Here is a 23,382-nt window from a genome sequence, read left to right as displayed (position 1 = left end):
GGAGGCTCACAGCTGGGATTTTGGGAGGCTCACAGCTGGGATTTTGGGAGGTTCACAGCTGGGATTTTGGGAGGAGGCAGCCAGAGCCCATGGAGTGCTCGTGGTCTGTACACAGGGCAAGCTCAGCCACACTCACCTGCCAGCCAGCATCAGCTCCTTCTCAGATGGCCGGGTCCGAATTTTGGTGTAAATGTCCATCGTGAACAAAGTACTGGCACTGTTAAAAATGGATGTCAGGGAGCTCATAAGGGAGGCCAGCATGACTGACAGCATCAGACCCCGCAGACCTGGAACACAAAGATGGGAACAGGGATGAGCATCAGTGGAGAGCCTCTGTACCTGGCACCAGGTGTTTGTCTGACCCTTTCCACCAGCCAGCTCTGAGTGTCTCTGGCACATTCGTGTGCCTGACATAAAATCCTGCCCAACATTCCCTTGCTGGGCAAGCAGAGCTTCAAAAAAGCTATTTACAGCAATTCCTGGGAAACTCTTGAGCTTTTAGCATGTAGGTACTTCTTTAGTGAATGCTGCCTGATTGAATGTCAGAATAAAAAGCAAATAATATTAAGCAGACTTTCCCCAACAGTTATAAAAATAATTCCTCTTGTTTGCAGGAGAGTGCTCACTTGCTTGTAGTATATTTGTGAACCAGGTATTTGCCAAAAAAACCCCAAGTTTCTTTTACTGTCTGAAAAACAGAGTAAGCCACTTTTCCAGGTGATCTGGTCTGGTCACAGAGCATGGGGAAGTATTGCAGGATGTTAACAACAGTTATCAAAGGATGGGAAAGTACCAAATATATCAGGGAGGTGCCATGGTCTCTATAATAGCATAACCTGTTATTTTTGCTTTATGAGCCAGCACCCACCTCTGTGGGGTTGGCAGGAGGACCACAGGAACAGGCCTCCAGCTCAGAGATCCTGGCAGAGAGTCTTTTATAATCATTAGCCAAGCAGGTTACTTTTTACCTCCACAAAAAGGGAGCTCATTTACCATTTCAGCACCCAGTATTTGCCAGCTGAGAGCTGGCACTGTCAGTGTGGAGCTATTCTGCACCTACAGCTAATACAGACAACCTCTGGTTAGGAGTACATTTACCAAATGTACTTTTGGTAAATTCTAGCAAGAATTTTGGAACTGAATATGGGTCTTGGACTCCCTCTATCACTTGTTTTTACAGTCTGGCTTTCCTAAACAAAGAAACAATACAGTGTCTTACCATTTGGCATAAGCTCCACAACCATTTTTGGGTAAGCAATGTTTGTGCAGCCCACTGAGGTGCCACAGTAGCGCTGACAGACTTCAGGCACAACACAAGCCACCACATCTGAGGAGAGGATAATGAGGCACTGAGACAAGGTCACATAAACAACAGATTGCTCCCAAATTAACAGAGCTTCTAGAATGTATCTCTGTGTTGAGCCACCAGACTGACACGTTTGATTCCATCCTTGGTTTGCTGGTGGGGGGGGAAGTTGATTCCAAGCCTCTTTCCTTCCCCTCCTCTCTAAAAGACTACTGACAAGAGCTGCAGGTCAAAAGAAAATCAGCACTCATTTGTCAGACCAGGGCTGAACAACACAAGGAGACCAAGTAGGAAAACAAGCAGAGGAACACAGAGGCTGCTCCCTGCAGCCTGAACCTCTCCTCTGCCTGCTGCCAAACACAGCCAAACCCTCTGCTGGTCAGGGAGATGGGAAAGTGGCATTTCCCCATCCTGCCCTTGGGACTGCCCATGGTCCAAACCCTGCAGTCTGTGACTGATGGCCCTGTCCCTCCAATTGCCAGCAGAGTATCTGTCCTGGACAGCATTTTCCACTCATTCAGGCAGAGAGGGGCTGTAACAAACAGACAGCTGGGGAGGGATGCTGTGGAATTTCTTTCCCCTAAGACAGCAATAGTATTAACAGAAACCTGGGATCAGGGAAAACAGGAAGGCCTGTGGCTTATTACAGTGCAGTTAGCTGAAGGTGCCTGGACTATTTGGATGAGAAGATGAAAATCTAACAGGTATTTTGGAATGGACAGAGATTGGCAATGAAAGGCAGGCAACAAGAACTTTGCATTTCTGTGTCCGTATCATACCTGTGTACAAAATCCGGCTGATCATTCCAGGCATCACTATGATAAACATGGGCAAGAGTTTGAGGTACCCACACATGATACAGCCAGCCTTCACATGGGACATGTTCTTGCCAGAGAGACATCTTTGGACAATAACCTGTCAATGACACATGGCAGTTATTTCCATGATCACACCATGCTATGTTCCAGGTACAAGGTACTTCTTAACTTCTGTGATAGCAAAAGAGCTTGTTTAGCATTTCTGCCACCAGGAAAAATGAAAACTACATGAAAATCAAAGGATATGTTTGAAATAAGGAAAGGAAATTATTACTTATCTGGTGCATGTTTGAGAGGTAAGACTTCTCTCACAACAAGTTTTTAAAGCAGACAGAATAAAACGCCAAAGAGAAATAGAATATTTAACTGAGCAGTAAATACAGTTACATTGGGGTTTTTGTTCATTTGCTGAGAAATCATGAGGATGATCTTTCTCACAATTCAGGATGCAAGTAGATCATTTGTTAGAGACACATTCACATGTTGCTGGTGCAGGAGCACATTTTTCTTTACTGCTGTCAGTGTGATCACTTGGGGAAACTGGACAGTAGGTTTTAGAGAGAAGGAAGGATGACTGGGGAAGAGTCTCCAGGCTGAAAGACCAGACATGTAAAGAACATCCCTCCAAGACTATGCAAACAAAGATGGAAGCTGCACATATAGGAAACAAACTTGTCTTACTGAAAAGAGAATGGTATGTAAACTCAGTCTAACAAGGGTCATTTGTTGCATGGTTTCCTAAGTGTTCACAGCACAACCTCTCTGTGTTTTCACATGTGGTCACACACAAAACATGAAAAAAGGAGGCAGACACAGGATCTTCTGGGCAGAGGTGTGCAGGAAGATTTGAAAGAGCACCTATTCCATTTTCTTACATGTGAGAGGTGTCTAGAAACCAGGAACTGAAAAGTCTTGAAATAACAGCCAGTTCTGTGGCCCAGCTTTGCATTACAGGGGAAGATCAGACTGGAGCACAGAGTTCTGTGTGTTTGGCCTTTGCAAGGCACTGGGCTGTCTCATTACCTGATCTGTGCACCAGTACCACATGGCACTGATGCTCAGGCCAAAGATGACCCCTGGCCACGGCAGGTCCCCGGTGACAGCATCTCGGAAGATGTGAAAGGCGTCCTTGCGAGGAGTGTAACACTCGGGATCCACCACAGTGTTCCCATAGGAGGTGTTGGATGGAATCGCTTCCATGTACTTCTGCATGAAAGCCTCATACCCTCCTACTTCAGTAAATGCTGAAACACAGAAAATAAAAGTAGTAATAAAGGTTAATTACTGAAATCTCAAATGGAGCTTGAGAGCATGAGGAGAAAAGCCTCCTTAATGTGGACATAAAAATCCTGACATGGGATGATGTTTATTACCTTACACATTCACTTGTGCTTAGGAGACAGAGTCACTAAAGGGCTTTGGCAATATGCCTGACTTTTGGCAACATGCCTGTTTTCTTCCCTGATTAACAGATACAGGAGCTGAAACCTCCTGGTTAAGGTAACAGTTTCCCACTGCAGGATTCATTCCCATAGCCACTGCAAGATTTGTGGCTGAACATTCCAGTTTAATTCACCTGATTTACTTACCAAATCCCATGAGAATAAAGGATCCCACTACCATGATGAACGTTTGTAAGGTGTCTGTGTAAATCACAGCTGCAAGGCCACCTGATGGCAGAGAAAAGCCAGGACAAATAAGTTAGCCCTGGGCAAATGTCTCAGTGGTAATTATTTTTCCTTTTTTTTCCCATTTTTTCACCACCTCTGTCTTTCAAAGACCACTGTAAATAACCCCCTCTCAGGTTTTCATTTCTCTCTTTTTTTACACTTCCCTCTTCTCTTTCTTCTGTTTCCCCCAGCAGCTCTGATTTATCAGACTGCTCTGCAAACTCACCTGTGATGGTGTAAAGAGCAGTAATAGAGAGCAGGATAATTATGGCCACATAAAGATTCAGTCCTATGGCCAGCTGGATAAATACAGCTCCAGAGAATATGTCAGCCTAAAAAAGAAAAATGGATAGGTTCAGCAATGTTTAGGTTCATGATGACATGTTAGAGTTCCATTATGAGGGCACTGAAATACACAACTCTGCCCCTTGTAGTACTGCACACACAAAGAGAAAATAGAAGCCATTTTTGTGCACCTGCCAGTCCCCTCACAGCTGTGGAGTTCTTAGTACCAGAGGAGTAACACTTCTCAGAGAATTTCCAGGCCTTTTTTAACAGGGTTCTTTTCTCTAGACAGTCACCTCACTGCTCAGCACTTAGGCACTGAGAGACAAATTCAAAACAAACTGCTTAGAACTGAGAGTGAGTTCCATTTGCTGCTGTGTTCAGGGCTGGACTGTGACACCTCCAAGGCACAGCACAGTTCTCTTCCTTCAGTGCCACCCCACAAATCTCTTTCCCTTTACTGCTTATGTGTGGTGTAGCTCGTCCTGCTGGTTCAGGACAAACGGTGCATTTGCATTAAAGGCAAACATTTCACAATGTTTCTATTTTTAAGTTCCTGTCAGAAGAATTGACAGCAGTTGGCTGAGAGAGGAGACCTTCAACTCTTGTGTAAGGAAGGAATTGTTCAGCTTTCAGAGTAACACCGGGATGTTAATCCCATTAAATCAGTTCCTGATTTAGAGATAATTGGCATCAATGTTATTTATACAAGTTTGCAATCAGAATAATCTGCCCCAGTGCACTTGTGATGCCTTACTGTAAATTATGCTTTCATTAGAGGTTGCTCCTGAACATGCAGCTTACGGGCTCCTCTGCAGCCTGGCCACCCTCCTCCCTCTGCACCCACTGCACTGGCAGCAGGGCTACTGCCATGGAGCAGAGTGTGTCACAGCAGAGCTCCACTCCCAAAACTCTGCCTCTGGAGCACATTTCTTATGGGCTTTAGTTTGGAACAAAGACTTTAGCTCTTACTCCAGTGGCTGTCAGACCATATCCTTTGCTGCATCTCTCTATGGTAATTTGTTTCCTATCTTCTCACACCCCTAATCAGTCCATGTTCCAGACCTTTCTTTTATTGTTCTTGGCTTTAGTTTAGCCTATGTATCATTAAATATAAATGGTCCTAAAATTATTCCCAAGAAGAAATATATAGTTAATTATTGAGCATTCTGGCAGATGTATCAGCTTCTTCAAATTGCTGAGTTATCTTCCAGCTTCACTTCTCCTCCTTCCCAGGAAGATTATTGCCTTCCAATATTTCCTTGTTTCTCCATTCATGCTCTTTTATAGACAATCTGTATCTAATCTCTTGTTAGAGTCACTCTCTCCTTTACACTACAGGCAGTGTCTGCAAAGGCAGGGATCACAAAGGAGCAGCTGGCCAGACATGTGCCAGCTGAGTGTATCCTGTGGCTGCCAGAGCACCTACTCTTTAACCCCTGCACTGTGCACTCCTAGCAGAAGGTTATTCTTCTCTTCCTCGTCTCCCTGGCAAGTCTCTGCCCCTAGATTTCCTACTGAAATTATGCACAATGAACAGAAAGAAAATGCTGTAACAGATTTAGAAATTCCAGTTTACAATTTCTGATTTTTTCAGAAACATTCAGACCTTAATAAACTTCTCTCTTGTCATAACTTAACCATATTACTATCCATCAAGACTTTATTTTTACCAGACCATTTCCTTTGGTATAATGACCAATATCATCACTAGTGACTAAAAAGCCTCTGCAAGCTGCTATGGGCACTACTCACAATGTGCTGCACACTTAGGGAACACGTACAGGTGAGGCCCCTGTATAACAGAAATCCTTTGGGCCCAAAAATCACATGTGTCCTGATGCCAAAGATGAACTCCTTGCAGCATGTCAAGTGGCTGATTAGCCACAAAACAAGGTAAGAAATCAACAAAGCCCACAGAAAATGTGCAGGGAAAGAGAAATGGTAAGGACATTGTAGGGGTGTGCAAAAGGAATCTCATCCTCACACGGTGCCAGAAAGCACAGCAGGAGTCACAAAACCTGATAGGTGATACTGCTCCCTAGAAAGCATTGTTGTAATTCTAGTTTTAAGTACACTACATAATATTTCAACACAGCAAGGAAGAAGCACAAGAAATAACTACCCCAGAAGCAAGAGATGCCACTCTTCTGCAAGGACAAGGGCCAGTGAGAATTGCTGTGGGTGTGACTTCCCATTCAGGGCAGGGCAGAAGCCCATCCTTCTCTATCAAATCTCAAAGAGCCCCAGAGATCACAAGGGAGTGTTTGCCAGGGCAGCACTGAGGGAAGTAAAATACAATGGCTTGTCAACACGTGGATGTGTTTGGATATCCAACGTGTCTGTGGGGAGGGAGGCCTGTGCTCCCTTCCTGTGCTTGAGTTTCTCCCCACTGCAGAGTTCCCTAGAGCCCAGCAGGGAACAGCCCTTCCCTCCCTGCTCTGCCACCGTGTGAACACGGTGTTACACAGCATGGCACAGCAAAACCCACTCTGAGATGCTGTGACAGCACTGAAACCTCCAAGGACTGGCTGCTCTGCCTAACCTGAATAGACAGAGCAAGTAAATGTGTCCTGGGCAGATCCTGCCCGTGCAAGTGCAGTGACATGAGGCAGCAATGCAGAGACCTGTTTGTACCCTACAGGAATCTCACTTGGACAGGCACAGACACTGCCAGAGCTGCTCGGGGCAGTTGGGGAAAACAGAAAAAATGCTCAGAGGAAATGGAACACCATATTTTCCCCCTGCATAGCACAGAGACCCAGCTCCATGGCACTCCCCCACAAACACCTGGAATAAATGGGTTGATGGGAAGCTGGGATTGGCCAGTGGTAGAGAGAGGCCCAGGTAAGCTGCAGCTGTGTGGATCCCTTGACTATGGAGAGGGTGTTTGATCCTCATGATCACACTGGAAGCTTAAATGCAGAATCTGTTTTTCCTGGAAACAGGACACTCCAACTGATCTGTGCAAAGTCCCATAATCAGAGCCTTAGGCATGACCCAGGCTGGAAATCAAAGCTGGATAGGAAATTCAGAAGCTATGTAACACCTTGATAGGCTCACTTCCAACGTTTGTTGCTGAAATGACTGAGGCACTGACTGGAGGAGTTTCTCTGCTGCTGGAACGTCCAGAACTCTGTGTCGTACCCACGAGTTCTGATTATGACAGCTGAGCACAACTACAGCAAACTCTCTAATCCTTTTGAAATATACAGAAATCCAGCTCTGAGGCCAGCTCACACTACCAACCTGTTTAATTTATAACCTGTCTAAGGATCAGTTATCATGATGTGAGAATGAGAGCAAAAGGCCAATCTTTTAGCTCAAATTGCACTATTATCACTCAGCTCCCATTCAGAGGGCAAAGACTAATCTGCCATGACAACTTCTGCAAAACAACTGACTGAGGTATGCCTGAACTGTGGACTTCTTTAGAAGCTTGGTACTTTCAAGATATACAGAATATACCAACTCCCTTTACTATTCTACGGAAACACATCCATTTACTTAATAAACATTAACTTCATAGCACATTAAAGTTTACACCAATCACTTGCCTATTAAAAGAATCTCTCCTCTTCCCTCCTTTCACCTCAGCTGTTACAATTCCTCTCATTTCCATTTCCCCACTCTTCCATGTTCTAATTCCTGTTATTCTTTTTTTATCCATAGTCCCCTTGTTTTTTTCCCCTCATCTATATTACTGATGGCATCTATATTACTGATTCACCAGAGGACACTAAAACACATAAATATGAAATCTAAGGACAAAAATTCCTGCCCTGGTTTCACAGATCCCTAAGATTACAGACTATAATACAGTACAAGTTTCCCTCCACTCTGATGTTTTCTACAAGAGAAGAAATGTAAAAGTAAACCCTAAAACTTTAAAAAGAGGACAAAGCACAACAAGCATCAAGAGACACTGCCAGGAAGTAAAAGCCTTGGATTGCAGCACAGCCTCACTGGACAGAATAAAGAAAACACAAAATCATATTTCTCTTTGTTAATTCAGCCAAGAGCTCCAAACCTGAAATGGTTGGCCAGTTGTGAGGGCAATATTGTAAAAGGGCATTTGTTTTCTTTAGATCAGTGTAGAATGGAAAAAAATCTTGTAGAAGTTTCACTTACTGAGATCTTTGTGAAAATATACAGCATCAGGGAAAGCACTGACAGGTACACCTGGATCCGTTTCCCACCAAAACGCTTCTTCAGGTACTCTGGCATTGTCACCACCTGTGGAGGTGGAGAAGGCTTGAGATAATGGGGAACAGGTACAAATGAAATTAGAAGAAGAAGATTTTTGGTACTCAGGTACTGTGAGAGTAGAGCTGCAATTGCAATTTCAAGGAAGAGCAGCTCCAGGAATCAAAGGAGAACAAGGAGAGAGCACCAAGTAGTTCCCAGCTCAGGTCTTAGAACAGAGAATCCTCATTTTTCAAGTACACAGATATAACAAAGAGCTGCTCTGGCACACTCAGATCCTGTGCCATTCATAATGACTTTGCAATATTCCAGCCCTGATCTGCAAACAGGAGCAGCAAAGACAGGTGTAATGTAGTGGTTTGACTTACCCCAGCTTTGATGTAGATGGGTACAAAGATCCATCCTAGAATCACCACAAATATCAGAGCCTGCAGTAAAGACAAGATGAGCTGAATTAGCCTCCTGTCTCTAGACACTGCTCCCTCCCAAAGATCACTTATCAGACCCAACAACAGCTACAGACCAGTGAAATCACAAAAACCTGGGTACTGATGGGGATAGGGGGAAGAGGTTCTGCTCTGTCCTTTTATTTACAGTTGAAAATTTGGGGATGAAATCTTGGCTAAAAACTTCATCAGGTACAATGCAGCCTGGGTTTCAGGCTAGCAGTCCCAAAGAAGCACATATGATCATTTTCTACAAATCCAGCTGATGTCTCCTCACAGGATTGAATCACAATTCCACCAGTGGCACCAGACTATTCCAGCTCTCTTCAGAGCAAGCCCAGGATGGTTGAATATTTTCCAACAATTTCATAGACTGTACAGGATGCACCACATGCAATTTTTAAAATATTTCATATTTTCACATTATAATAATAATAATAATAATATATTTTGTGTATCCATGTGTATTCTGTGAACTATTGATCCTACTGTACAACAGTGCCACAGTTTTCTGACTTAAATGGCTGGAATGCTGTCCAATGTGGAGTTGTACACTTAAATCAACAAATATAGAACAAATTCCTGCCATCAGAGCTGCACTCTGTATTTCTTTTTTCCACAGGGCTTAGAGGGCTTTTAAACTGTATCTTTTAATTTCTGCCCTTAGGTCAAAAATGTAAGATGGACAAGAAATACTGGGTCAGTTTCTGCTGTCATTCTGATACAAAATAGAAATCATTTCAACGGAACAGGCAGATACAAGGATGACAACAGTCAAATTTGGTATTACTTTCATTACTTCTGTTATGTGTGTTGTGTCCCACTGTAAATCATGAACTGTGTCTGCTCAAACACCCCAGACATCATTGCTGCTTCCCAAGCAAGCACTGTGTTACACCGTGGATTGATACTTGTCCAGCAGGAATCTCCAGCAGATAAGGTGTTAGAGATGCTCGAAGAACGATATGGCACCTAGAGATTTGTGTTCTGTTTTGATTTGCTTTGTTCTGCAGGAATAAGGAGGAGAATCAGGTCTGTCACAGGCCTGATATAATCAAAAAGAGGGAGCTGACAGAAACTGCGCTGCTCTTACAGTTTAATTTAGGCTTTGTCCTTCTCCTTAAACATTCCTATCAAACCAGTGCTTGATTATTTGCAACAACCATTTACTTGCTAAGGAACACAAGCCAAATCCCTCAGGGTGGGAGGATTCTTTCATTACTCAGAAATAAACGAGAAGGAAGTATCGACCTGTGGAGGCTCATTCAAAGCTTTGTATCATGGCCTAATCCCTCCCCGAGGGTGAATTGGGCACAACCAGGACACTGTAACCACACCTACAGATCCTGGCAACACAAGGAAATGGAGTGTGGTTGTTCAGGGGAGTCTCTGTGCTGCTGCAGCTTACACTGATCCCTGTACTCCGGGAAACTCATCTAAAGTCAGCTTGGGTAGCTCTACCCACTACTGGAACGGTAAGCAAAACAAGTGCATAATTACAGGAAAGAAAAGGTAAAGAGGAAAAGATTTTTTGGAACGCAGGTGTTTGTGAAGGATGTTCAAAACTCCTTACAGCCTGTGAAGAAATCAAAGCCCCTTCAATCATTACTACATAGCAAAATGCTGCAGAAATTACCATGGATTACAAACCTGATAATTTCTTCCCAGCATCCTGCAGTCTGAAAACGTTCTTCACAAATACTTTAAAAGTAATAAAAAGATATGCATAGAGAAGAAAATCCACCAATTTATTTGGTTCAAATGCTCTCTAAAATGCCTCAGCTGAAGAGTGTCATCTTTTTCCAGTGCCTTGGACAGGTTAAATACTACATTACATTGCCTCTCACTGGTCTGTGCAGAAAACAAGTGTTGCCAAGCACAAACTTTGATGGTCCTAAATGATTAGGAATGTTATTTTGATTAAGCTCTGCAGATAATCCAGGTGTCACAAGTACTTTCACTGGCATACATGGCACTTACATTCCACTCAAATCCTCCGATGGCAATTCCTCCAGCTGCTGCTGTTCCTGCTATTCCCACAAAGTGCCCACTGCCAATGTTGCTGGCAAACAGAGAAGCACCAATCTGCAAAGAGAAAAAACAGAAATTGGCTCTTATGTTCATGGGAATTTTTTTAAAATCCCCTTCATCTGGCACACTGAACTCATGCCTGTCTGTGGTGGTGATGATGAGAATGACTGATAACCAACTTCCTTCATAACTTTCAGCACTCCAAATTATTGTTCCCACTGAAACCAGAGCCTTCAGCCATCAAATCTACAATAGTGAGGGAGAATAGGATGTTGAATAAAATATCTTCCAATTGAGTCAAAAAATATATTACACCAATATAGATTTAAAAATATTTGCAAAACTTGCCAAACTGACATTGGGAAGAAGACTGTGATCTTCTTGATCTTCCTTGTTCAAGGAGGAAATGACAAGGGCATCCCCCCTTGTCAAACCTGCACTCCCTGTTCCATCATGCACAGCCTGTGCATCCAAACGTGTCATTGGTGAGAGCTGCACTGGGTTCACTTTTAGCCAAAAGGTATTTGATTGCTGAATTCAATTCTGAAAGCTGCATAGCAGAAATATCTGCTGAGAAAACGCCTCTGGAAGCTACAAACAATAGCAAATCAAGGAGTTATATTTAAGTGCTGGATCTTTAAGACCCCCAAATATTGCATTGATCATACAAACAGAACAGTAGGGACAATGTGGGAATCGATGAACGGGGAGAGATTAAAAAAATGCAAAGTTCCTGTTGGTTTACAGACAGGCAGGAGCCATTCACAAAGATCTAATTCTTAATCAAGCATTTTAGACAATAGAAAAGATGAAAAGGAATGAGTTTCATTTCCTCCAAATGAACACATTAAAGGCAGCAGAAATACCCAGTGATCATTTACTGGGTCAGGTACTGAAGGATGCAGGTTGAGAAGTCAAGCATGAAAAAGAGGTTGGATTGGATTATTGTGGGCAGAGGACAAGGAAGCTGGAGAAGTTCTGAGATAAAAAAAGGAAGTGAACATTTTTTTATTATTTTCTAATTTTCTCTCATCTCCTCTGAAAGCTAAAAAAAAAACAAAAAAAAAACCCCTTAAATAAGGTTAAAAAGAAAACCAAACAGAAATCAGGCAAGGGAACTTCTGCTGACCTCTTCCAATCAATGCTCTCATTTCGATCATGGAATATCCTGACTTGGAAGGGACCCATTAGGATCATTGAGTCCAATGGTTTGAACAGCAGCAAATATTCAATCAGTGTTTCTGGGAGCACAGGGACGATCACCTGAGTTTTGGGAGAATGAAGGATTTCACAGAAATCCACCTTTGCAGAGCAATTTATTCTATAGAGCTATGCCACAGCCAGAAATAACAACCACACTCTTCAACCCACTGATCTCTGATAACAAATAGATTATCCTTCCCCATTTTTTATTTGCAACACACAAAATTCAGAGGGTTCCAGGCTTGCTTTTTTTCTCTTTCCTCAGTCTGATCTCCTGATTTCTTCAAGTCTTTTTGCAGACAAACTGCTCTTTTGCTGTGACAGGAAATTTATGTTTCTAAGTTCATTCAGTTCTGGATTTGGGGTTTTTTTTACACATTTCTAAAAGTCAGTTGTGCCCTACAGAGCTGTAACCAGTTTGTCATATGACATTTCTACAGGACCGATAAGTTTTGCAACAAACATTGGCAAACAAAAGACCTCTGTTTCTTCTAACCTCTTGGTGACAGCTACAATTTTCCAGAAGTGATAGTGAACAAAAAAGTACCATTTATACCAAGCATTAGCACTGTTGCCCAATGCTTTCCTTGGAGATAAATAATTAAACTTAAATCTAGGTTACTAGAAATGCAATCACCAGAAAATATTAACCACATTAATCTCTGATTTTATTTAATGTGTCCCTTCTCCTGTTTCAAAAGCCTAAAGGCAGATCCAAGTAACAAAAGCAGCTAAAGAAGAACTTTGGGAATGGACAGGCACAAGCTTTGGCTCGGTGCCTGAAACCCCAGGACATACTGCAGGCAATGCTGCTGATGCTGTGTTCTCAAATTTATCTAAAATACCATTGTTTTGAAAGAAAAATACAAAACCAAACCAAACCAATGCAAAATTACCAACATATTCAGGACCAGCACAAGAACAGAATAACGTGAAAGCAGACCCTACATTCACATTCTAATTTTTTTCTCTGAATTAGGGAACATCCAGTGAAGCAGAACTTTAAGATCAATATATACTAATAATGGATGCAATTTTATAAATGGGTTTCAGTTATGTCATATACCTGGGAAGGGAGAACATGGCTTCATAGCCAGAAAAATGCAGATTACCCTTAAATCTGCAGCACGGTCACAGCAAGAAGAGTGCTGACAAATACCCTCACACCCCAATGGCTGCTGATGCCAGAGCAGAAAAAGAAATTTCCCATCTGCTGTATTTTAAGGATGAGGAAAGAAGGCAGATGGGCTCTGGGCCTGAGCTGCCTTGCTGAAGAACTTGCTGCTCTGGGATTTTTGTACTGGAAAGGCTGATTGCTGGAACTTCTTGATTTGCCAATGGTAAATGCTGCTGAACATCTTAAAAATCCTGGGCTGAAACTGGCAATGGCAGAGGGAAACAATCTTCTGGAAGTGTTTACTGTTCTCAGTGAATGTGTGAGTGAATTGACTTTAAAGACAGATCTAGGAGGAAAGGTGAAGAAGAAAGTTGGTTGAAAGGGACAAAAGCTGCTAAGAGTGAAAGAGGACAAAAACTGAACTAACCTGAGGCAAATGTGGAACATTAACTCTTTTAAATATTTTTAAGAGGTCAGCTCTCAACAAGAGCAGTCTGTTCAGCAGAAGTACCGCCACCCTGAAACAGATGACGATCACTGTGTTTTTTCCTGTTACTCATTAACTGTTTCACCTTGCTCTTCTCATTGAGGATGCACTGACATCCCAGCCCTGGCCATTCCCAGCGGGATGGATGCACTCTGCAGGCCAGTGCCAGTGAGCAGGATGCACAGCCTGTGGCTCCTCTCCCTGCCAGCTCCTGCCAGCACATCCCCCTGTCCCTGTGCCCTCCTGAAGGCATTAGCTCAGCACCAAAGCCTTTGGTCCTTGGATCCTTGGCCCATTCCAGAGACCATCAGGGGCTCCTCTCACCCCACGAGGTCCTGAGGCTTTGCTCCTGCAGAAGCTTCTCAAATCTTTCTTCCCTGACACATTTCCCATTCCTACTCCTTGAGACTGTTCATGCTTTCCTTTAACTCACAGCTCTTCCCTGCAACATGTGACTTTTATGTAAGGTAGGACATTTGCAAATAATGCAAATGCCTTTGCATTATTTGTCCTACCTGAGATTTTTGGGATCACCCTCAGCCACTTAGGCAATACCAGTACAATGCAATAATACTGCCACACTTCCAAGGCTCTGAGACCCAAAGTAGGAAGTGTGGGGTTTTATTCTTCTTTCCCAAATAATCTGAAAATTCTATGAATTGCATTATTACCCAACTAAACCACATCTATACAATTCCCAGTGTACTAAGCAGGAGGGATGGAAGTATAATACTCATCAAAATGTGCTCCAACAAACCACATGGCTGATGGAACAGCTCAGGCTCAGGAGGATCTGATACCTCCCCACTTTGCACTCTGAGACAGAAACAACACCCCCCAGCCAGCTGGAAATTCTCACAGATTCTGTAGAAATCCATTTCCATTTCACTGAACTTTTACTTTTCTATCAAAGCTTTCCTTTGATACTTCATTATTCTTTTACCCTGAAAACTATTGATTTAACACCTTTTTTTTTTTTCTTTTTTTTTTTAATGGAACTTGACAAAAATAAAGTAATTTATCATTCTACTTTACCTAAGAGAAGGAAATGCAAATCTTATTCACAGCAGAATTGTCACCCCTGGTTCCTCATAGCAGTGTCAGATTCAGCAAGGGGAGGAAAATCCTGAGACTATGTAAAAGCTGCAAAGATCAGAGAAATCATGCCAGTGGTCACTTCTGATGGCCACAAAGATAAGCTGTGCACAGCTGAAGCAAGAATCCATTGGGTTTTTTCCCCTAATTCTTATCTGTCTCACAAAGATCTAAATGTACGTGGCCACAAACGAGCTGAGTTACATTTCTTGGAGTGCCCTTGACCCTGCACCCTTCCTGCCTACTGCTCAGTAAATCTTTCTAACAGAGCTGGCCTTCAGATGCCCAGCAGATACTCTTTGTCCTCTTACCATTCTTGCCTCAGGAACTGAGGTGTAGAAAGTAACCCATAATTTTGTGCAGACAGCCCTGTCTGCAAAACTACTGAACCTGAAGAAGAAAACTCAAAAGCAGGAAAGCTTCAAAAGTTTGGGGTTTTTAAATTGGGCATGAAAGGCTGTTAATCCTGTGAGAGTGGCTGCTACCAAAGCTGACTGTTCTGCAGGAACAGGTACTTCATGTCCTACAATGGCAGGAAGTTTTTGGCTGAACCCAACTCCTTCATCTGGCAAAGGAAGCTGAAGTTGGCAAGGCCCATTGACAGAGCTGTCACTTGCCTTGAACTTCTCTGTGTCTTTTTGCAAAAAGCAGAGCTCATCATGAGGATTTAAAGAGCCACATGAGTCTTTCCTGAAGATATTTCCCTCAAAGGCCAAGAGACCAAAACCAGTTTCTTGAAGATTCTTCTCTCAGTTTCTATAAAACCACTGTGGAAAGGACACAGCATTTCACACCATTATGACTAACCAAGGACAGATTTCAGTTTTGGGTCATCTGTGAGGATGTTCTTACATACCTTCATCCCTAATTAACCACTGGAACTACTGAGATGGCTCAGCCACTGCACAAGGGCCAGTGAAGTGACCTCAGCCAGAAAATTATCTCTGGGCTTGGTTCTGCAAAATGCTGAACTTTCTTGGATTCTGCTGGAGCAGAGCAATCAGACCCAAAGCAGGACAGATTTGGCCCAGGATGTGTCTCAGCCCTACTTTATACATTGAGAAATCAAATCACAGTCACAGTTTGCCAGTGACTGACAAACATCCAAAATCCGTATTAAAAGCAGGAATAACTTCTAGCCCTTCATTACCAGGGTCTCCTCTGGTCTACCAAACCAGAGATACTGTGTGGTTTAAGTGAACAGAATCCCTTTCCCAGCTTGTCACTAATACACTGCTAATGAGCCTCCTTCCCTGTAGGGTCAGAAAAGCCACTTGTGGGTGCCCTGCAGAGCATGGAATACAGACAACCACTGAAAAACACAATTAGTTTGGGGGAATTAAGTTTATACCAAGTTTGTGGAAGGATTTTTTTCTTCATTTTGTTCTGTTCCAGAAAGCAATTACATGACAAGGGTCATTATCCTGAAATGGCAGGGGAGAAATCTGACAAACAAGAGTCCACTTGCAAAACAACTGCCCCCACCCTGACTGTGGAAATGCACTGGGGCTATCCAGAAATATTCCAAGTTAGCCCTGACTTGGCTAAAAAAGAAGTCAATGCACAAAAGCAAAACATAACACACAGCTTTAGCTGTTGCAGAACTGAGATCACATCTCTGACTAAACTTCCTATACTTTCATTGGTTTCCTCATCATTTCAGCCCAGTTTGCTCTGGGTGATGGACATCCCTGCTAAGCTGTGGGAATTGGTGTTTTGGAATCTCTTTTTATCCAAGGCAAACTTTCCAGGGTGATGCTGCTGACACGGTATTTAGTTTGTGGTTTTGGAGTGTTTGCTCTTTGTTTATTTTGAGTGATATGAGGAAGAATAGCAAGAAGGGTTTCTTTTTATGGCATGGGAAGACACTCCTGGCATTCCAAAGGGAAGGACTGAAGAGGAGATCTAGGATTGCACTGAGGACTAGCACTTTGTGCTGAGCTCACAGAGTCTGGGAAGGAGAGAGGGGATCCTGGCAGGAACTGTGGGGTGATCCCTGCTGCCTTCCCACTGCAGGAGGGGAGCTTGCTGAGTCTGCTGGCTTTGTGTTGGCAGAGCACTCGGTGTCAGATCCTCTCCCCCAGTTCTCAGGGGAATCATTAGGAGTTCTCAGTGCCACTGGAGCAAGACAGAACTTTCCTGTGGTGAGTCTTTGCTGCCTTGCTGCCTCCATCTCCATTTACATCTGCACAAAAGGATATTCATACCCCCTTGACAGGCAGACAGAATTGCACAAGGTTAAAACCAGCCCACTGACTAAAGTGACAAGCAGAGTAATCTGTGGGGTTTTTTTTCTCTTCTCCCAGAATTATGGGTTTTATCTTAAAATAACTTGGAAACTTTTCTCAGTCTTCCAAAGGAACCTGAATTTTCTTAGATCTACTACATCACATGAGGAAACCTTTTACTGTCATTGGCCTTTAATCCTTTCCTGTCCCTAAAGGGCTGTCCCAGTGCCTCCTAAGTGCAGAGAGCAGCTCTCTGAAGCACAAGGCTGGAAGGTGTGTAGGTATTTCTGCAGCCTAAATTCCTAATCTTTAGGGGACCAATATCTACTCTCAGACTTCTGGTCCTGTAACTGAATCAATGTTTGTGGAGTCTGGACTCCCAAACCTTAATGAAGTGCAGAAACATTTCCTGAGACTGAATGCAAGATCAGGAGTGTTGAGGAAGTCCATTCAAACAAATGGAATCATATAAAACACAATTCCATTTTCTGTATTTCAGTAATACAGAAAATGCAGGTTTGTCTAAGTTTTCTGCTTTTCATATTAAAGAGACTGTATCATCAGGAAGAAATAGGTAATTGTTTCTAATATAATTTCTGCCAAAGGCCTGGTGAAATGGATGGCTAGGAACACTTTGTATCTATGACTCCTGCTCTCTAGCTTGGAAGATAATAGAGATCCACAAAAGACAATCAATGTAAGCCACAGCTGATCTTTAAGTACATTTAAAATATTTTTTTCCAGTAACATATCAGAACATTTCCAGCATTTTTCTCCTTGTACAAGACCAGAACTTGTTACCAAAAGTAGAAACAATAGAACAATAAAGGAGGAAAATTCACTAAATTAATTCCTATCTGTAATAACCTTAAAATAAGCCAGCTTCTTTGAGTGCAATGAAAAGAATAGAGTCCAAATATTGATAGGTTTTAAAGTGGGATGAAAGGCAAAGCACTGGATTTGTCTGTACTGACATTACCAATGTATTTATATTCAAACAAGTTGATCACATAATCAAGACAGTTCAGAGCTGAACACAGACAACTTCCCCCAACACTTTTCCCTGCACATCCCATGGCTTTGTTTGTGCAGTCTGCCCTGTGACACCACAGCTGGAGAAAGAGTTGGATTTGCAGCCACACAACAAAGCCATCACAGCCTCAGCAGTGGCCCAGAGATCTTGGTAAGTAAGCACTGGCCAGTGCCAGGGGTGCAGATGCACATCCTGTGTTTTATTTCTGTGTTTTATATCCACACAGCACTCACCGGCCACCAAACCATGCTCCGTCCAGCCAGGAAAAACCCACCCACTGTGCCTCGGTTGGTGGAGCACATAGCCTGGAACAAAGGGAAAAACAAAGTTTTAATTGTATTTTGAGTCTACTAGGTAAGGTCTACACAGGCTGAGAACACACAGGGATAATAAAACAGGCAGGGTAAAGTGAAAGAAACAGAGTAGCTAAAAAGAGCAACCTCATGATGAATAATAAAATGGAACAACTATTCTTTTATCTAGGTCTGCATTAGCAAGTTATTCAAGTTATTATTCCAGTTTCATTCCTTCACCTTTATTAGTGTGAAACACTAAATAAAATTAAATTTAACAAAAAAAAATCAGCCAAGTGAAAGCTCACATGAATTTTTCATTGGGGTAAAAAGCCTATGATATCAGGCATCAAAACAGACTATAAGATGCAAGTTTACTAACAGAAAGCATGCAGCTTTTTTTTACTCAATACCATCCTGCCCTTACAGGTATCTGTTTTCTTGTTGTGATATCAGCACTGTGTCTGATTCCCTCTGAAGCTCCAAAAGAAGAAGCCAGCTAAAGTTTCCTTTTTGCAAACACATGTTGTCTTTGTCAAGGGATGGGCTTTAGAGGGAAGTTTCCTCCAATTTTTGTTAATGACCCTGAGCCATTATTTACAGGATTTCCATTGTCTTCTCTTATGGAATTTGAACAGGAAAATAAAGAAAGAAGACCTGGGAAAAGTAGCCATATATTTTCTTCTGATGCAAAAGAAAGTAGGTAAATATGATGGATTTGCATTTAACTACACACAATAACTGAGTAAGTATTTGTCCAATAATGATGTCATCATGGCTCAAAAGAAATGGCTCCTTTTTAACTCAGGATTAACTCAGCACACAGTGGCCTGACAAGGCAGAGATCAACCCTTTATTGTCAGAGATCTTTAACATAAAATTCAACTGCAGCAACAGCCAGAATCATGGCAAGACTCAGCTCCCCCCTGCCAGACAACAAGGTGTTCTGGTGGACTGGGACTTCAGATTTTTGGTGATATTTTTTGCCTCTAGTCCTATGCTGAAGAGGCAAAGAAAAGGTTTTGTCTATTTTGTGCAAACCCTGATTTTTTGGTGCCCTTGGAAATACTGCCTGGCATATCCCATAGAAAGGGATGCTTTTTCTGCAGCTGGCTTTTCTGCACTGTGAAATGTTCCTGGGATGCTCCTGGAAAGCAGAGGATTCCTGAGGGGCAGTCCCTCCTCTCTGCTTGTTAATGGTCAGGCGTTCAGGGGAGGGCTCGTCCCAGGGAAACCCGAATTCGGTGACATTCCTCTGTTCTGTTGGCCATTCTCTCAAACGCGTCAGCTCTCAGGTGCTCTCAGCTCTCAGCGCTGGGCTGGGAGCGGCTTTTGGTTCCCCCCACTCCCGGTGCTTCGTTCCCCGGCTCGGGGCTGCCCTGGCAGCGCTGCCCGGAGCTGCTCCTGCTCAGCCGCAGGGCCCGAGGGACAGCGCCGCCACTGCTGCCCTGGAACGGCACCACAGCCTCGGCCGAGCCGCCTCTGCCGGCCCGGGCTGTCCCTGTGCCTGTGTCTGTCCCTGTCCCCTGTGCCTGTCCACTGTGTCTGTCCCTGTCCCCTGTCCCTGTCCCCTGTGCCTGTGTCTGTCCCTGTCCCCTGTGCCTGTCTCTGTCCCCTGTGCCTGTGTCTGTCCCTGTCCCCTGTCCCTGTCCCCTGTGCCTGTGTCTGTCCCTGTCCCCTGTGTCTGTCCCTGTCCCCTGTGCCTGTCTCTGTCCCCCATCCCTGTCCCTGTCCCCTGTCCCTGTCCCTGTCCCGGTCCCTGTCCCGGTCCCATCGCTGCGGCACCACCTCCCCACCCCGCCGCACACGGCGTCCCCTCCCTTCCCACCGTGCGCCTCCCCCTCCCCGCTGTTTCCTACGGCATCACCGCACAGCCCCGGCTCTCCCTGCAGCCCCGGTGCTCCGCGGCCAAATCCCACCTCAGGTGCAGCCAGCTCCTACGAGAGACCCTGGCTGATCTTCAGCGATCAAATCTCTCGGCTCCGTCCCACACAAACCCCATCGCTCCTCCCTCCCCACAGGTTCCATTCATCCCCCCAAAGATTTGCCTCCCTGGGTCACCATCCCCTCCAGTGTAAATAAGTGCCCACATCTTGCCCACCATGCACTTGTCAACTATTTCAATTAAGCATCAAAATCTCTATAATTATGCATTTTCACTTATTAAGCTATTTTGCCAAGACTCTCTAATCAACCTGCTCATTAAGTAAAACAAAATTAAACCCCAACATACCCATAGTCCCACCGCCAGAACGATCAAAAAGTAGAGGACAATAACAGAGATGTCTGCAGCATTGTTGATCCTTATGATGGATTCCATCCTCGCTGCTTCTCTGGCTTTTTTCTTCTTTCTCTCCTTATGTACTTCTTGCAGAGTTCAGGTTAATGATAAACTGCTGTCATCACCTACGTCTTATATAATATATAACTTCAGATTCATTTGTCTCCAATGGGACAGAAGTTGAAGCTGCTGCTTTTCCTTGGACAGCTCTTTCCCAAAGAGTGCTCCTCTCTTACAGGTGCTGCAGATTTCAGAGTTCAGTGTCCCTGCCAAAGGTGCTCGGGGTTTTAACATCCACGAGCAGATGTCTGAGAAGGAATGACACAGAAAGGAGTGGCTTGGCTGCAATAAACCCGCATATTTACCTCACTGTGGGTGAATACTTTTTTTTTTTTTTTTTTTTTTTTTTGTTTAAGTGGTTGTACCTGTAAATCTAGTCATGGAAGATGCAGTTCTTTTTAGTTGATGATGGTAAGCAATTATCTGTGAGGAGTGACCTGGCACCCGGGGAAAACCCAGGGGTCCAGGATCCGGGACACCCTCTGTGTCATCTCTCAACTCAGCAGCGTTACTCAATGGAGAAACAGTCCTGTGTTTCTGGTAAGGACAAAACTTGAACCTTCCATGTCTCACATGGATACAGGTAAAGATGCATGTGAACACAAGACCTGGATCCAGGAGCTTCCTGGGCTGAATTTCAGGCTGTTTAGACCATGGCGTTGGCTCTCTCTGTTGTAGCTAATCAGCTTCACATTTGAGTAAGTTCAAAGTTCATCAGAGCTTGGGTCTGCTCTCCCTTTATTTGCTCCTCTGACTTCAGAATTAAGCTAAGCAAAGCAACTGGTCACAAAGATGTGGAACACACTGATTATAGACAGATCCTCACAGCTCTGAGTAAGGAAGCTTCCCCAAATGATGCCTCTGATCCTCTGTTTGAGCTGGAAGAGGTCAGAGAAATCCAGGGAATTTAGAACAGTATATCCAGGTGTAAGGCACATTTCTGGGCTCTGAGGATGTCTGAGTCCCATTCCCTGCTTGATATTAGGGAATCACTATTTATTTACAGCCTTTTGGGTGTAAAATGTGACCCTGAAGTTACACTGAGCAGAACAAGCAGTGCAGGACATGGGAAGCACAGCAGGCCTGACTGACCTTGCAGGTGTTATTTCCTCGGAGATGGAATCGAGGGCTGGCACTCTGTTCATTGGCAACGATTTTTTCCTAGGTAAACTACCCTGTGGTAATTGTGGCTGATAAAAAGCAGCAAGGAACCTGTAATACAATGGCATTACTTATGAGAGTAAAATTTAAAAATCTCTCTATTGTTTGAGCACCTATGCTCTTATAAAAAAGTGCTACCCTCTGATAGTTTAGGCATCTCTCCCAAACACATTCTTCAGTTTGTCCTACACGACTGTGAAATGTTAGCTTTAAATCCAACAGAGAAAAAATTAACCCTGGAAGCTGCTGAGCATCCAAAATTCCCATTAGTTCTGACCTTCCCTGCTGTGTATTTCAGTGGAAAATAAGACTTATTTACTAACCTTAATTATCAGGAAACAGTTTGCCTAAGATAGGCTGCAGATGGCACTTCTTTACAGAGATTGACGCATATTCCTCTGGGTCCTTGCAACTAACAAAAAGTTTGGTTTTCATTAATTCCATTTCTGTGTCAGTCTACAGAAATAATAAAAGAAAACATTAGTCAGGAACTGATCTACTCCACTGTGCCTCACCCAGGCCCCTGCAGAGGAGAGCCCAGAGGCTGAGCAATGCTGCAGCCTCTGTCCACAGCTCCCAGTGCAGCCACACTGACAAAATTCCATGTTTGAAACATGAATTGAGAATCAACATCTAAAAAATAGTAATCACACAATTCCTGTCTTTATGTACAGTGGAAACAAACTTAATTGATTTCTTATTTTTGTAGGCCACAAACAGAAACTACAAGACTGTCAGGAGGGGAGGCAGCTTTGTCAAGGCTGTGAATATCTCATTTCCACATCCTCATATCTGCAGCCCAAAGAGAAACCTGGAAGCACTCTAGGTTGCAGGTGTACCCAATGATTCACTGCATGAATTCAGTGCATACAAAAGGGCTCAGAAAAGGCAGGCAGGTTTTCAGATTGGAAATAGGCTAAATCTTTCTTTGTGTTAAAGCTTTCAAAGATAAGCATGAGTAAATCTGATGTGATGAGAGAACACCCATCAGAGCACAACAGTCATTTCATTTCCACTCTCAGCTAGCAGTGTGCTTCAGTGGGTCTCTCACCATCCTGGAGGGTCTCTTCCAGCAGGTTTAGGCTTCCAGGTTCTAGACAAATTGACAAATAATTTGATATACTGAGGGTATTTCTCTACTCTTGCCTGTGAGCCAGGGCAATTTATTGAAGTAAGAGAGGTTTTAATGGGAGTGAGAAAACCAAATAGTTTAAGTAACATAACACAGTGCCTCTGATGCACATCTCTAAGGACTGCTCCCCTCTGGATAGAGCCTGGTGACATTTAGCTTATCATGGATATGTCTGTTCATACCTGAGAGACAAAACAGAATGGAGGAGAGGGCAATGAGCTACAGACCAGCAGTTCAACTTCCCACCCCAGGCTGCTGATGGAGACCCAAGAGGATAAATGGATCATGGATCTGCACTCCTGACAGACCAGCCACAAGTGTCTGCTGGGGCACAGGGCACCTCATGAGCTGTGTGGAAGCTGCAATTGCTGTGTTGTCCTCAGAAAATGGAACTGCAGCACAGAAAATTTGAGAGTTACTGGCATTTAGCCAAGTCTCTTACAAATTTGTGTAAAAGTCTTCCTCCTGAGGATGACAAATGATAAAGCAATGGTTAAACAAATAAACTACAAACGAAGAGGAAGATGCAT

At 43.5% G+C, this 23,382-nt stretch overlaps 1 protein-coding gene across 2 annotated transcripts in view; it reads right to left on the bottom strand.

Annotated features, from left to right (window-relative positions):
* Positions 1-23,121, bottom strand: part of SLC5A1 (solute carrier family 5 member 1) — a 28,837-nt gene extending 5,716 nt beyond the window's left edge. Inside the window, exons 1-14 of one of the 2 annotated variants that reach the window (XM_033518086.1) lie at positions 23,035-23,121; positions 22,044-22,176; positions 21,652-21,771; positions 20,452-20,807; positions 18,159-18,230; positions 10,712-10,816; positions 8,654-8,713; positions 8,211-8,315; positions 4,021-4,126; positions 3,714-3,794; positions 3,148-3,368; positions 2,086-2,221; positions 1,220-1,327; positions 137-287 (exon numbers count right to left, since the gene is read on the bottom strand). In XM_033518086.1, coding sequence (XP_033373977.1) covers positions 137-287; positions 1,220-1,327; positions 2,086-2,221; positions 3,148-3,368; positions 3,714-3,794; positions 4,021-4,126; positions 8,211-8,315; positions 8,654-8,713; positions 10,712-10,816; positions 18,159-18,230; positions 20,452-20,538 — 1,232 coding nt within the window. In that variant the 5' untranslated portion in view covers positions 20,539-20,807; positions 21,652-21,771; positions 22,044-22,176; positions 23,035-23,121. Of the gene's footprint in view, positions 1-136; positions 288-1,219; positions 1,328-2,085; positions 2,222-3,147; positions 3,369-3,713; positions 3,795-4,020; positions 4,127-8,210; positions 8,316-8,653; positions 8,714-10,711; positions 10,817-18,158; positions 18,231-20,451; positions 20,847-21,651; positions 21,772-22,043; positions 22,177-23,034 lie in introns of those variants that run through there. The other variant, XM_015643973.3, reaches the window with a different exon arrangement.
* Positions 23,122-23,382: the final 261 nt, after the last annotated feature.

Source organism: Parus major, chromosome 15 (genome assembly GCF_001522545.3).
Source record: "Parus major isolate Abel chromosome 15, Parus_major1.1, whole genome shotgun sequence".
In the NCBI taxonomy this organism is placed as follows: Eukaryota; Metazoa; Chordata; class Aves; order Passeriformes; family Paridae; genus Parus; species Parus major.
Note: the sequence above shows the minus strand (reverse complement) of the source record. Positions and strands in the feature narration are given on the sequence as shown.